This window comes from Myotis davidii, unplaced genomic scaffold (assembly GCF_000327345.1).
Source record: "Myotis davidii unplaced genomic scaffold, ASM32734v1 scaffold113, whole genome shotgun sequence".
In the NCBI taxonomy this organism is placed as follows: Eukaryota; Metazoa; Chordata; class Mammalia; order Chiroptera; family Vespertilionidae; genus Myotis; species Myotis davidii.
In genome coordinates, this window is record NW_006284356.1 from 242226 (window position 1) to 254517 (window position 12292).

The 12292-nt window shown below is 45.9% G+C and overlaps 1 protein-coding gene and 1 long non-coding RNA gene across 4 annotated transcripts in view; one reads left to right on the top strand and one right to left on the bottom strand.

Moving 5' to 3' along the window:
* Positions 1 to 6192: 6192 nt before the first annotated feature.
* The window catches only part of SAP130 (Sin3A associated protein 130kDa), an 81596-nt gene continuing 75496 nt past the window's right edge, over positions 6193 to 12292 (bottom strand). For 2 of the 3 annotated variants that reach the window (XM_015571666.1, XM_006754767.2), the window contains 3 exons: positions 9591 to 9694; positions 8073 to 8186; positions 6193 to 7848 (listed from right to left, as the gene is read on the bottom strand). In XM_015571666.1, the coding sequence (XP_015427152.1) occupies positions 7690 to 7848; positions 8073 to 8186; positions 9591 to 9694 (377 nt within the window). In that variant the 3' untranslated portion in view covers positions 6193 to 7689. Of the gene's footprint in view, positions 7849 to 8072; positions 8187 to 9590; positions 9695 to 9936; positions 10254 to 12292 lie in introns of those variants that run through there. The other variant, XM_015571664.1, reaches the window with a different exon arrangement.
* Positions 11944 to 12292, top strand: part of LOC107184963 — a 13309-nt gene continuing 12960 nt past the window's right edge. The window contains exon 1 of the long non-coding RNA XR_001515875.1: positions 11944 to 12104. This is a non-coding gene — a long non-coding RNA (uncharacterized LOC107184963). The remainder of the gene's footprint in view (positions 12105 to 12292) is intronic.

Sequence of the window (12292 nt, forward strand, 5' to 3'; positions counted from 1 at the left end):
TGGGGGTGGGGGAGTCTATTTTGAAGAAGTGGCGTTAGAAGAAGTGGGGGGTGTCGGTCGGTTGGGCGACTCGGTACAGGCGGGCCGGGGGATATGCAGCGCGGAGCAGGCGTGCGTGATTCATGCACAAGTTGAGTGAGCCAGTCAGTCAGCAGTCGCATTGTGCAGTGGTGCTAATCGCATCCGCAAATCGCGCGGGTGACAAGAGATAGACGAAACAAGTATACAAGACGAGTGTGGATGGGAGAGCTGGAAGGGGTTGACCTCAGCGAATGTACCTCAATCAGATTGAGGATGTTTTATTTTTTTTTAAATACATATTTTATTTTTTACAGAGAGGAAGGGAGAGGGATAGAGAGCCAGAAACATCGAAGAGAAACATCAATGAGCCGCCCCTTGTACACCCCCCACTGGGGATGCGCTCGCAACCAAGGCACATGCCCCTGACCAGAATCGAACTCGGGACCCGAGTCCGCAGGCCGACACTCTATCCACTGAGCCAAACTGGCTAGGGCTTGAGGATGTTTTTAGCAAAGGCCAGCTTAGGAGGACCCTAATTAAGTTAATAGCAATGTACCTACCTATATAGTTTAAGTTTAAAAAATTTGGCTCTCAAAAGAAATTTCAATAGTTGTACTGTTGATATTTGGCTCTGTTGACTAATGAGTTTGCCGACCACTGGTCTAGAAGATCTATTCAGTGATATTAGTATACAGTATACAATAGCCAAAAGGTAAAAACAATCAAAGTGTCTATGAATTGATAAATGGATAAAATAAAAAGTGATACATACATGCATATAAGGAATTTATTAAGACAGAAAAGAGAATAAAGTTCTGATTCATGTTACAACCTGGATAAACCTAATAAAATCTTATGCAAAATGAAATAATCCAGACATAAATGGACAAATATCGCATGAATCTACCTATATGTTACCTAAATTAGGCAAATACATAGAGACAGGAAATAGTTTAGAGATTATCAGGGGTTGGGCTAGGGAGAATGAGGAATTATTATTGCTCATTGATAACACAGGGGCAATAAAAACACTTTGGATATAGATACTGGTGATGTTTGCATAATGTAATTAATGCCACAAAATTGTATACTTAACATGGTTAAAATGGCAAATTTTGTGTTATATATTTTTTACAATTTCAAAATTAATAATGTAATATATAAAAAACATTGACTTATATACTTTAAATAGGTGAACTGTATTGGTTGTCAATTATATTTCAAACTGCTTCAAATAAATAAAAAATACAGTATTAAAAAATCAATAGTATGTGTACAGTAGTAGTGAGTAAACAAAAATGAAATTAAGAAAAACAATTTCAGTTACACCAGCATCAAAATAATAAAGTGAGGCCCTGGCCGGGCTCAGCTGATGACAGTGTTGTCCAAACATCAAGATTATGGAGTGACCCCGGTCAGGGCACACACAAGCAGCAACCAATGAAGGCATGATTAGGGAGAAAAACAAAGCGATGTTTCTCTCTCTCTTTCTCTCTCTCTCTCTCTCTCTCTCCCTCTGTTTCTAAAAATCAATCAATAAAAAAATAATAAAATTTAGGAATGAGTTGAACAAAAAGCTTTTACTCTGAATACTACAGAACCCTATTGAAAGGAATTAAGTTAGTACTAAATTAGTAGAAAAACAAGCTATGATCATGGCCAGAAGACTATAATAAGGTGGAAAAATTTCCAAAATTTATAGACTCAATATATCTTCAAAATTTCCAATGACATTTTTGTAGAAATTGACAGGCAGATCCTAAAATTTGCCTGGAAATCTAAGGAATGCAGAACAGCTGCTAGAACCATGTTTTAAAAAGTAACGAAATGGAGGACTAACACTTCCAGTTTCACAACTAACTTAAAAGGTTCAGTAGATACAATGGTGTGTGGTAGTGGAAGGCTAGACATGGACGAGTGGAATATAAGTGAGAGCCCAGACACAAGCTTTCACATTAACAGATTGCTGGGATAATTCACTGCAGAAAAAAGACTTTCCAACAGATTGTCATAGCAAAAAATAAATAAATCTTAACACAGACTTATACTTTAACAAAAATTACCTCAAAGTGATGATCCATTTTGTAAATCACAAAACTATAAAAAAGCCTATACGCCCTGGCTGGTGTGCTCAATGGTTAGAGCACCGTCCAGGGCACGGAAGGGTCACGGATTCCATTTCTGTTCAAGGACATGTACCTGGGTTGCGGGTTTGCTCCCGGGCGCATGCAGGAGGCAACCAGTCATTGTGTGTCTCTCTCACATTGATGTTTCTCTCTCTCTCCTCTCCTCTCTCTCTCTCTCTCCCTCTCTCTCTCTCTCTCTCTCTCCCCCCTCTCTCCCCCTCTCTCTCTCTCTCCCCCTCCCTCCTTCTCTCCGTCCCTCCTCACTCTCTCCGAAAAGCAATGGAAAAGTGTCCTCGGGTGAGGACTAACAACAACAAAGCCTGTAACAAAACACAGGTGATCATCTTGGGTTTGGTGATGAGTCATTAGGTGTAACTCAAAAGCACAACCCATGAAAGAAAAAACCTGATGTTGTAATTTATTAAAATAAAAAACTTATGCTCTTCAGAAGAGAAGCCACAGACAGTGAGCAAATATTTGCAAAACGCATCTGAAGGAGTACTGATATCCAAAATATATAAAGTACTCTCTTCAAACACAATCAGAAAACAAACAATATATAAAAAAACAATATAAAAATGGCCAAGGAACATATAAAATGCTTAACATCATATATCATTAGGGAATTACAAATAGAATCAGTGAGATGCCACACCCACCTTTAAAATGGATGAGCTACAAATCAAGGACACCACTAAACGTTGGCCAATGTGAGCAACAGAAACTCCTTACTGCCGGTGGGAACGCAAAATGGGGCCGTCACTTTGGAAGGCAGTTTCTTTTCACCTATGACCCACAGTCCGGTTTTGAAAATTTATTTCCACACAAGAACCTGCATGCAAATGTTTATAACAGCTTTATTCATAATAGTCGATACCTGGAAACAGTAGGTCCTTTAATAGGGAAATGAATAAACAAATGGTTGCATAGTCTCACTCAGCAGTAAAAGGAAATTATAATACATAAAACAAATGTTTGAATCTCAGGTTATGTTGAGTATAAAAGCCAGACACAAATAAGTATGGATGGGATAATTCCATTTCCATGAAGTGCAAGGACAGACAAACCCGTGAGAGACCAGTGTTGCCCTTGGGTGGGGCAGAGGTGTACTGACTACAAAGGGGCACTTCCTGGAGTTTTGGTGATGTCATGCGTCTTCACACAGATGTTGGCTATGGGTATATATATTTGTCAAAATACATAAAATGGTATACTTAAGACTTAGGTATTTTGGAGGGTCACAGGGGTTGTGATTGCGGGAGAGCAGTTTCAGGGCTTCTGAGGTGACTAATGTTGGCTGCGAAAAGACACCTGTGGTTAAGGGCTCAAATTTGTAGCCAGATCTGGCAGCCATTGTTTACAGCGGTCCCTCGCCCAGGCTGCATTCCAGGGAAAACCCAGACTGGGCTGCCAGCCTCCTGGCCTCCTGCATACTCCTGCGCTAGGAGTTGACCCTTAGAAAGCAGTTCCTAGGATAGAATTTGACCAATAGAACTTGGTCTGTCCTGTTCAATTGGAGCTGCACAGCTATATCCCTATTTGCATCTTCACCATCCAATCAGAGCAGTTCCATTCCTACCAGGACTGTGCTATTTGGATTAATCAAGCTGTGAAGACTTGGAGTCCTCATTTGCATAGAAGTGGGCCAATCAGGAATGGGGGCAGGCACTCTGTGCTAGGTAAGTCAGCTTCACCTGGGTCTCAGCAGAGCACACTTGCAGTTCTGGCTGAGCTGGGCATGCCCCTGGGTGCTGGAGCTGTCCCACCTGCGTGGGCAGGGCTGGCTCACTGGAGCTAAACTGTGACCCTCCCCAACCTTGGGCCCCTGGCCAGGGTGCTCCCCTGAGCTGCCCCACAGCCCTGCTACTAAACAGTGTGCTAATCCACAGTTAAGCCATTTTCACTGGAGTCTCCAATCACCACCCCCAAACTGGGGACTCCTCAGTACTGCATCGGCAAAGGTGGCTTTCCATGGACACCAGCAAAGTTCTATGTCTTATGTTAGGGAGTAATTTCAAAATTATTCTTTTAAGAATTTATGAAGCTATACATTGGTTTCATTTAGTTTTGTGGATCTGCGCTATATGACAAAAAAGTACAGAAAATGCCTTTCAAAGGTGTCAATTTCACGCCGGGCTCGGCTGGGTCAGCTAACCTCTAAATAACTTTTAAACTCTAAGTGGTGTCTACATTACTCTGACAAAGTAGCTGAAAATGAAATAGCATTTTAAAAATGAGCTTCTGAAATTTCTAGGTTTAAAAAAAATGCAATTTTCTAATCCAAGCAGATGGGTTAACACTTTTTTCCAGGTTTATTTTTCTTTTTCACTATAAACGGATGCCAAATCCAAGTCTTATCTCAAATACATTTCCAATTCTTTCTAATCTTCAAATAAGTATATGAGTGGTAGTTTTCTGGACCAACAGCCCTTAATATCTGGACTTCTCAGCACTACCTCCTGGTCATAAATTCCTGGAGAGCACAACTAACAGAATCACCAACTAAAAGCTTAGCTGGTGGCTACCATGAAGGAAGCTGCAGAGGATGTCGATGTTACTTTTGAAGATCAACGAAAGGTAAACAAGTCTGCACAGAATACAAGTGGAATCAGAGCTGAAGGGAGAAATAGATGCAAAAAAGATACAACCCCAAACATGGAAGGTGCTTGTGAGGACATCCTGAAATGCTCAATGCCATCTCACCGCACTGGCGGCTTCACAGCCATTCTCCAAAAGAAGCACAAGAGATGTTAGAAGATGCAAAGAAAATGTTCAAGAACCTGACGCCTGAGGACCCAGCTCAGCGGGTGTTGCAGTTCTGAAAGTTCAGTTTATATGAAAAATTTGGGGAACGACATAGACCTTGCAGTTGATGAAAGTTAAACATTCTGTCTGGCTGGTGTGGCTCAGGGGTTGAGCGTTGACCTATGAACCAGGTTACGGTTCAATCCTGTCAGGGCACATGCCCAGGGTTGCGGGCTCAATCCCCAATAGGGTGTGTGCAGGAGGCAGCTGATCAATGATTCTCATTATTGATGTTTCAATCTCTCCCTCTCTGAAATCAATTAAAAAATAAATACATACAAAAAGTTAAATATTTTATAATACTTAAAAAACTTGCTTAACAAACTTGAATATTGTTTAAATGATTTCTCTTCTTCAAAGGATACGAAGGCAAAATTTTCTTTTGTAAAAAAATTGTCATTTATTTTAATGGAAACCTACCTATTTTCATGTCTTGCTTATTTATTTTATATTTTAAGACTACTCATCTGTGTATTTTGCATAATGATTATATCAAGTGTAGGGCTTTTAAGTCATACTATTAAAATCAGTTAAGGGAAAAAAAAGGCCATATGCAAGCCCTACCTGGTTCGGCTCAGCAGTTAGATCGACAGCCGCTCAGACCAAAGGGTTGTGGGTTCGATTCTTGGTCAAGGGCACATATTCCCGTTACTGACTTGACCCTTGGCCCAGGTCTGGGTGCATGTGGAAGGTAACCAATTGATGTGTCTCTCCCTTCCTCCCCGCTCCCTTCCACTTTCTCTAAAAGTCAGTAGGAAAATAACCTCGGGGGAGGGTTAAAACGGAGCAGAACCGTGGGTGGCTGAGTCTGCAGTGACCACCGCCGCCACAAGAGGGCCTTTCACTGGCGACGGGGAACCAAGCTGTGGGACAGCCATAGGATGGAATGCTCGCTAATCAGCAATAAAAAGCAATGAACAATGTCACCTCCATAAATATAATTTAAAAAAGCAATGAACTCTTGAAACTAGCAACATGAATGTAACTCTGTATAGCTTTCCATTACACTGTGTAAAAAAAGCCCGACTACTTCCCATAAAAAATAATATACTGGATGATCCCATTCATACATCCCAGAAAATGCACACTAGAGCGACAGAAAGCACATTAGCCGAGATTGGGGAGGCAGGTAAGGGCGAGAGGAGTCACAGGTACAAGGAAACTTATGGGTCTCATAGACACGTTGACTGTTCTGCTTTTGGTGCTTTCATGAGTATAAACAAATATCAAACCGAATTTCATACTTTAAAATGTTTCGTTTATTGTATACCAGTTAGTTTTCAACAAAACTGTTTAATAACGTTGTGCACAAAGGCAAGATGCATCCCCGCTCTCCCAGCTTCTGACTGTGCTCCCTCAAAAGGTGGAGGCAAACGCACACTTGTTCTGCCTGCGCTGACAGCGAGGCCTGCGCTGCCGGGCGTCCTCTGACAGGTGACCCAAGTCTTGTTTAAATGAAGGGGCTGATCCTTTGGAGAACAGGCTTGTGAAGCAGGGTCCCTAATGCCCGAGACGGCCCTCCACTGGCCAGCACCCCCACCAGCCACAGGGCCATGTGCCTGGAGCGGAGAAGCGGGGGTGCTCCTCAGCAGGCACACCAGCCGGTGCCTAACAAGCAGCAGTGTTTTCCACGTGGGCTCCACGCCCCACGGAGCCCCAGGGGGAGCAGCTCGCCTGCTCCAAGGACTTCTCCCCAAGGTCGTGCAGGCCTGTCTCCGAACCAGAAGCCAAAAGCCTCTCTTTCAGCCCTTCCCAGGTGAGACCTTCGGCTCTAGGTCTAGGAAGGCTGCTCAGGGAGGCCTGTCAGCATCGGCACCGGCGGTCTCAAGTTTGCTGAGATCAGGGCAAAGGGAGGAGTGCCAGCCCCAGGGTGGCAACTGGAACTACAGGTGTAGCCAGCAGAACCCAGGCTGGGTGGGAGACAGGGTGCAGGTGCCCAGGGACGCCTGGGCTACCGCACCCGTCGAGCTAGTTACCAGGAAGCAGTAACTATGACCACAAGACCAGGGGGTCAGTAAGCCTGTGGCGTTCAGCGCAGCACTGACTCCAAAACCACTCAGATGCTCATGTACGAAACCCCGCGAGTCCTTTATTGACCTTGGGAGATGTGTGGCACATACAGCTAATGGTGTCACACCGGCCGCAGCAGCACAGACAACCAAGAGCCGCTTCAGAACGGGGACCTCAGGGCCATTCGTGGTGCTGCCTGCTCCGAGCCTCCACAAAACCCAATGGACACACGCAGGACAGAATAGAATAGTTTCACTTTGAAATGGTTCTTAAAAATGACAATAATTGATAGTTCAAACCCCTTAGAGTGTGAGATGTGCCGTTCTCAGTGCCATGGCGCAGCTGAGAAAGGTGGATAGAATCAAGGCAGTGGGAGGGGGGCTTCTGTGTGGATGAGAACAGCGGTCCAGGGGCTACTCCCAGCCCAGGCTCAGCGCAGGCCGACAGGACTCATCAGGTGAACAGTTTTAAACCGGAAAGCTGACAAATCCAGCCCTCACCGCCCACTGATTCCAGCGGGCAGCCCTGGGCCCAGGAGTCCCTGCTGACAGTGCACTGAGGAGTCACTCAGCGCTGACCCTCCGTGACACCGACGCCAGGCGCTCTGCCTGCGCGTGGGCACTAAGGAGCGCTGCCTTCACCTCAATGTTCCACTTGGAGACAGCCAAACCCTCCGCCGCCCGCATCTTTCTTCACCAACTCGTCTCCACAGCCCTGCCTCCTGGGTCTAGACTTTTTCCTTTCGCTTCAGTTTCGATACCTTCTTGACAGTCCCATTCTTGTTGAGAAGCTTCAGGACACGGTCTTTATGATCTAGAACCTTCAGCATGGAGTCTCTGGCCTCGCTGATCTGATCCATCACCAGCTTACACCTCTGCATGTTCCCCTGGAACAAAAGACAGGCCACTGTCAGTCAGTCATCGTGAGGTGCCTCAGCTTTAAAGAACGTCTCCATCTGTGGACTGAGACACTTTGAGGCTTTCACACAGAAAATGTCTGAGTGTTTCTCGGTAATGCAGACTGAAGTGAATAAGCGTTTGATAAACTAAGGAGTGGCTGGAGGAGAGAAAGAAGCAAGCGGGTGAGGAGGAAGGAAGAACTCGCTCCAACCTGGATGAGTTCGTTGATGCGGTGCAGGTCGTCGTCAGTCGCCGCTTTCTTCTTGGGGATGATCCCTTCCTGGAGGCTGGTGAGCCTTTCATAAACGTCGTGCTCTAGATTCGTCTGTAACACACAAGGCGGTGACAGTGGGACCTCAGAAATGCTTTTGCCTGAAAAGCTCAAGGAACACCACCAAGGCAAATAAACCACCTTGAACCCCCTTTTTGAACTGGTGTGAGCTGTTCTCTCAATGACGAAAGTGATCACTAACTTACAATACAATCTGCTGTAATTCAGAGTTCTTTTTCAAGGGTAATTTTTTTTGGTTAATCCTCGCCCAGGGATACTTTCCCCATTGATTTTTTGAGAGAGTGTGGAAGGGAGGAGGAGAGACAGAGAGAGAAACACTGATGTGAGAGACACATGGATTGGTTGCCTCTGCACAGGGATCAAGCCTGCAACAGAGGTACGTGCCCTTGACCCAAATCGAACCCGGGACCCTTCAGTTCAAAGGCTCATGCTCTAGCCACTGAACCAAACTGGCTAGGGTAAGGATAACTTTAAAAAAAATATTTTTATTGATTTCAGAGAAGGAAGGAGAAAGAGATAGAAACATCAATAAGAGAGAATCATTGATTGGCTGCCTCCTGCACGCCCCCCATGGGGGATTGAGCCCCAAACCCGGGCATCTGCCCTGACTGGGAATCAAACTGTGACCTCCTGGTTTGTAGGTCACCGCTCACCCACTGAGCCCCGGGGGCTGGGCAAGGATTAAACACTGCCCTGGATAAACTCCTCTGGGAAACAAGTTCACATGGTGCACAGACATGTGCTTCTCTGTGAAGTACAGAACTAGCCCCGCCCCATTTACACACAAAACCACAGTCGGGTCCCAGCTACTCCAGCGATGGAGAGACTCCTGAGGCAGTTCCTTCCCTGCGCCCTTCCCTCGCTGGTGAAGAGGAGACCCCCGCCCCAGGGTTCTGGAAATGGCTGAAACCATGACCCTCACCAACACCGGACAGATGGGATCAAGAGCAGTTTACTAGCCAATACACTCCCAGCCCAGGGGGGAGGGCACTGCACCTCGAGGGGCCGCAGGGCCAGGAGGGTTGTCCTCAGGACCCAGTGCGCACGCAGCGGCTGCAGCAGGCAGGCTCTGTAGTGTCAGAGGGCGAGGGAGCCAGGGCTCCCACAGGGCAGTGAGCAGGGGGACCGTGCCTGGTGGCCGGGGAAGAGCAGAGCGGGGAGGGTGCACAGGGGCTGTCTGAGGCCGTTTCCGGTCACTGAGCTGAACTGCAGGTCTCACACCAGAGGTGCGCATAGGCTTTGGTTCTGCGAACCAGAACTAAGATATAGTTAGATCATAATTACACGTATGAAGCAGACACAGGAATGGGCACGCCCTACCAATTATCTCAGCGCCATGCGATTGGAGACGCTTCGGATCGCTCAGGAGAACCACGGCGGGAATGCGCACCTGCAGCACCACACCCTCCTCGCAGGCCCAGCCCCACCCCCACATACCAGCTGTAGCAACTGGGCAGCACAGAGGTGGACTTTCCAGCCTTGGGCACGACAGGACACTCCCTTTTGGCTGGCAATTTCCTGCAGCATGGCTTTCTTCTCCTCTGGAACATGAAAAAACAGAGCACAATCAATTTCCAGAAAGTAAAATCCTTAAGTGCAACTATTTTATCAAGAATTTCCTTGGGGGAGGGTTAGAGATCACCCAAAGGACTTGTATGCATGCAACTAGCAGAACCAAAGGACACAGACACTGGGTGGTGGGGGCTTGCCCTTGGGGATGGGAGTGGCTGGGGGGGACGGTCAATGGGAAGAAAAAAAAAGACATATGTTGAACTTTAGACAATAAGAAACAAAATAATTCCTTTATTTAAATGTCTTTAAATATAAATCCTTTGCATTTAAGCCATTAGGAATAGAGGTCACAACATGAGTAAAAGCTCTTTGTCCATCACTAAGAATGCTTGAAAGACAGGCTCTGCTGATCTAGTGAGTTCAAAAGATGGCAAGTTATTATTCTACTTTCTTAAAAGAGGGAAATGGTCCTCAGTGGGCAGAAGCCTCGCTCATGTGTGATGCTCGCAAGCAGGTGGGGAGCTGGGCAAGACGTCCTCAGAGGCTCCACAGTGCTACCAGGTCTTGGAGAAATCACAGGAATCCAATCTGTATGACACTTAAATCTGGGTAGAAAAGTCCAGTAATCAGAATTGCGTAGTATGACAAAAAGTATTTTTTAAAAATTTAAAATTTAAAAAATTATTTAAAAAATTCTTAAAAAAACCCCAAACACCCACTATGTATTTGTCAAAACCCAAAGAATGCACACCACGAGCACTGAGCCCTGATGCACACAGTGCGCTGTGGTGACGACGGTGCCAGAGCAGGCCCGCCGGGTGAGCTGTGGTGACGACGGTGCCAGAGCAGGCCCGCCGGGTGCGCTGTGGTGACAACAGTGCCCACGATGGGGCTGCTAGTGGGAGGCTCTGTGTGGGGGGCAGGGGTGCATGGGAAATCTCTGCACTTTCTGTTTTTGTTGTGAACCTAAAACTGCTCTAGAAAGTTCATCAATTAAAAAAAACCCAAAACCCTATGTAGCAGGCAAATATTAGCATGAATATGATTAAACAATTTTTAAACTTTTTGAGGTAACTGTAGATTCACATGCAGCTGTACGGAGTAACAGAGATACTGTGTCGTCTCACCCAGTTTTCCCCAAAGCTTCGGAATTACTCACAAGAATACTGTGCCACAGTTTTGTACATCACAACTACAACGCTGACAGAGAACTGACCCATAGGCACCACATTTTAGATGTGCTGTAAGCGTTTAAATACATTTTCAGTTTGAAATGAAGATTCACAGGAAATTGCAAAGACAATAGAGATATATTTGATAAGGGACTTTTATGTAGAACACACGAAGAATTACAATTCAGCAATAAGATAACAAACCAATTAAAAAGGGCAAAAACAGAAGAGAAAAACCAAGATGGTGGCATAGGTAAACACCGGAGATTACTGCCTTGCACAACCACTTCAAGAATACAACTAAAAGACGGAACGGACATCATCCAGAACCACAGGACGGCTGGATGATCTGGGGACCCAGACTCATACGGGAGAAACTGGACTGTCTGGCATCAGTCGGGACTCGGGTGCAGCTTTCTCTCAGAGGTGCTTGCAGCGATTACCAGGACACTGAGAAGCGGGGCCTCTTAGGGCAGGACTGAGAAGCAGCCATAGCTGCTTGCTCCGCCCTGTGGATCCCCTGGGACCCCAGCCCCAACCAAGCTGTGCGCTGGCTTTTGCATATGAAAGGCCTGGCCCTTTGCAATCTGAAAATTACCTAACAAACTTGCAAGGCCCCAGGGCAACTTGCATTGCTTCATAGCTGAGCTCCTGCTGCATAGCCTCAGGCAGAGGCTAGATTAGCACCTCCTTAGAGATCCAGGAGCCAGTGTGCCCGGTGGTCAGAGTGGGACCATCCAGATTATAGCTCCTCGGATCCATAAAGGACACACTCAGGGGGCAGACTCAGTGAGCACCAAAGCCCCATCGAAGCAAGTCTTGTCCCGGAGGGATGTCTCCAGCACAGAAGTTCTCCTGCTGCAGACACAGCTGATTCTCACAGCCAATTGGCCTGGAGGTCAATTCCTCCCAGTGATACCTACAACAATCAAGGCTTAACTACAACAAGACTGTGCACAAAGCCCACAAGAGGGTGCACCAAGAGTGTCTACCTCAGGTAATTGGGGAGGCTGAGCCACTGGGCCCTAGAGGACACCTAGCACACAAAGCCAGTCTACCAACATAGGGAAGCATAAAAAATGCGGAGATAAAGAAAACAGGTCACAAATGATAGAAATGGAGGAAAGCAAACTACTGGGTATAGAGTTCAAAACCACACTTTTAAGGTTTTTCAAGAACTTTCTTGAAACCGCTGATAAATCTACTAAGACCCTCAAAAAGTCTGGTGAGACCGCCGATAAATGTAGTGAGACCCTCAAGAAATCTAGTGAGACCCTTGAGGCTATGAAAAAGGACCGACTAGAAATTAAGCATACACTGACTGAAATAAAGGATATTACGCAGAGTTCCAACAGCAGACTAGAGGATTACAAGAATCAAGTCAAAGATTTGAAATATGAAGAAGCAAAAAACACCCAACCAAAAAAACAAAAAGAAAAAAGCATCCAAAAATCT